Here is a 2,789-nt window from a genome sequence, read left to right on the forward strand (position 1 = left end):
AGATACAATATTACATCAATGGATGTAATTTTGTTCGCAAAATCGATGTACATCGTACAACGTTATATTACACAACCGATGGATTGACCTGGTTGCAGCAGTTTGGATGTAATATTCAACAACTTTTTTTTCTGTGTAGAGGAAACATTCCTCTACCTGTTGGTTTAATTTTCTGATCATTCTACACAGCAAAAAAAGTTGTTGAATATTACATCGAAACTGCTGCAACCAGGTCAATCCATCGGTTGTGTAATATCACATTGTACGATGTACATCGATTATGTGAACAAAATTACATCCATTGATGTAATATTGTATCTGCTTTTTGCTATTACATCATTATTTCATACATCAGCTTGAATTACGTTGATCGATATTACATTTTTTTTGCTGTGTAATGTAAAACAAGAAATCTATGTCCAAACCAGTTTGTTGCACCCACTGGGTCAACCTACGAACCCAAACAAACGCATTTTCCGACGAGCCAGTCACCAACTGACAGCTGTCAAAAGATAACTCACCACTCTTACCGGAAACAGTTACCAAAACGTCATCGTCCGTTCGCTGTCATCTGTCCTGCGTTCTTTTTCCGGTAAACTTGGTTGCTGTCGAACACATTTCTGTGGTAGCAGCGTAAAGTTTCTCCCTCTTTCATCCACAATGGTCGTAAGTGTTTGGTTGTGTTTTGTGCCAGAGCGTAGCCGTGCATTCGCTGGTCATGGAGAATATAAATTTGTGCTAATTCCGGTGTGATTATTCCGAATCTTGGGACGAGTCTGGTTTCTGGATGAAGAATAGTGCGAGTTTGACGTTTGCTAGTTTAGGAGTTACCTTCGCGACCAGCCTTTGCAGCACTGTTTACAATGTTGGCGTTGTGCGCGATCCGTTCTAATATTCTCCAATTTCTTTGTTCCGCATCAGAATCTACGCCAGAGAAAGAAGACCAGGAAGCTACGTGGTCATGTCAGCCACGGTCACGGCCGTATCGGTAAGTTCGGGTGTTTACTATATTGTTATGTTTACTGTGCTATTAGGTTATGTGTAGCTGAAAACACTTTCACGTCTTCCTCCAGGCAAGCACCGTAAGCATCCTGGTGGTCGCGGTAACGCTGGTGGCATGCACCACCACCGCATCAACTACGACAAATACCATCCTGGATACTTCGGTAAGGTCGGTATGAGGAATTTCCACCTGAACCGCAACCACAAGTACTGCCCCACGATCAACCTGACCAAGCTGTGGTCCCTGGTCGGAGAGGACAAGCGTATCGAGTGCAAGAAGGATCAGACCAAGGTGCCAGTGGTCGATCTAGTGAAATTCGTAAGTGTCCTTTTCCATTTTCTCAGAACGTTAATCGTGGTGAAAGTTTTTAATGATGATTTCGATGTACGGGCGGTCAGAATGCATACAGTGTACTTTTTAATGCAATAATCCTGTTGATTGTACATTTCTGAAAAACTATTTAAATCCACGATTTGTGAGAAGTTGATTTCCGGAGAGTTAGTCTAATGCCATGTATTTTCACTCTCTTTGTAGGGATACTTCAAGCTGCTCGGCACGGGACACATCCCCAAGCAGCCAATCATCGTCAAGGCTAAGTTCTTCTCCCGCAAGGCCGAGAACAAGATTAAGATGGCTGGCGGTGCCTGCGTCCTGAGGGCGTAAAGTGGTAACCTGAACGTATGAGAACACATTCTTTTTATTAAGGCAGTAAGGAAGTAAACTCGAGAGGAAAAAATACAGATAATTGGTTGAAAACAAACATGACTGCTTCAAGGTGTTTTTGCAATGGATACGTTGAGAAAATTCATGGTAGGTAGATTAAGAGACAGTTTCCAAAAAAGGATTCTCATAGGATTGCGACTGCCAGAGATCAGAAGCAGTTTGCATGTAAAATTACAAAGTCTTAAAGTTAAACCATTGTGCCTAATACCGCGCACTTTAAGTTAGAGTTTAACGTTTTTTCCTTAACATTTGATACTTTGCGCAATGACCATAGAGAAGACGCACAAACACAAACTGGCAAGCGGAAAAAATGTCATGACATTTCTAGACTGTTTTCTGCAGGCGACAGAACATTTGCGCACAATGAAGCAGACAAGACCAGCGGAATAAATTTATGTCATGTAGAATTTTGCTGATTTCTGGCTAATTAGGGGTTTTAATCTAATTTCCGTCCTACGAGTTTCAATTCCGTCCAAATGCATTGAAACGCCATTAGATTTTCTTCGTCCTACGGATAAACGTAGAAAAAGAGGATTCGCTAGGAGCGCTTCTTTTGTTTTGAGAACAATGAGCGTAAATATTCATACAATGCGCTCTAACAGGGTTTATGTTATAGCTAATGAACTAACGCATCGGAACAAACCTATTATTGATTTGTGCACGGTGAAATCATAGATATTATTGATCTTTTCTGATCGATAGAACAGTAATGGGCGATTACGACGAAGTATAGCGCTCTACCCTATAGCATTTATTTGATTCAAAGTGTTTTTATGTTACTTCATACGCGAAGTTAGCGATTTTCAGAGTTGGTTGGAAATGCTAACATGAAGCTTTAGTGTGATAATTTATTAGCTACAGAATGATCTTTAGAAGAGGGTAGGTGGATAGTTCCGTTAGAGTACGACAGTATGCAAATTGAATAGAAGTTGAAAATGAGTGAAAGGCCATTAATGCGACAGTATAAAGTCAAACGCACATCTTTTGCCTAACCCTTACGATGTGCGCGGAGACTTGAAGTATGTCTTCAAGTCTACAGGCAAAAAATGTGCGTCCTCCTTTT

The 2,789-nt window shown here is 40.9% G+C and overlaps 1 protein-coding gene across 1 annotated transcript; it reads left to right on the top strand.

The window, feature by feature from the left end:
- Positions 1–528: 528 nt before the first annotated feature.
- Positions 529–1,759, top strand: RpL27A (ribosomal protein L27A). Its single transcript, XM_065221953.1, has 4 exons — positions 529–666; positions 922–988; positions 1,074–1,321; positions 1,538–1,759. Exons 1-4 carry the CDS (start codon positions 661–663, stop codon positions 1,664–1,666), a joined length of 450 nt encoding a protein of 149 aa, XP_065078025.1. The 5' UTR covers positions 529–660; the 3' UTR covers positions 1,667–1,759.
- The last annotated feature ends 1,030 nt before the right edge of the window (positions 1,760–2,789 follow it).

Source organism: Ochlerotatus camptorhynchus, unplaced genomic scaffold (genome assembly GCF_037179485.1).
Source record: "Ochlerotatus camptorhynchus isolate MF236.1 unplaced genomic scaffold, CSIRO-AGI_Acam_v1.1 ptg000150l, whole genome shotgun sequence".
Classification (NCBI taxonomy): domain Eukaryota; kingdom Metazoa; phylum Arthropoda; class Insecta; order Diptera; family Culicidae; genus Ochlerotatus; species Ochlerotatus camptorhynchus.

Coding starts and splice junctions, on each gene's coding strand:
- RpL27A (XM_065221953.1), top strand. Junction 989..1,073: donor CCACGGTCACGGCCGTATCG/GTAAGTTCGGGT, acceptor GTCTTCCTCCAG/GCAAGCACCGTAAGCATCCT. Junction 1,322..1,537: donor TGGTCGATCTAGTGAAATTC/GTAAGTGTCCTT, acceptor CTCTCTTTGTAG/GGATACTTCAAGCTGCTCGG.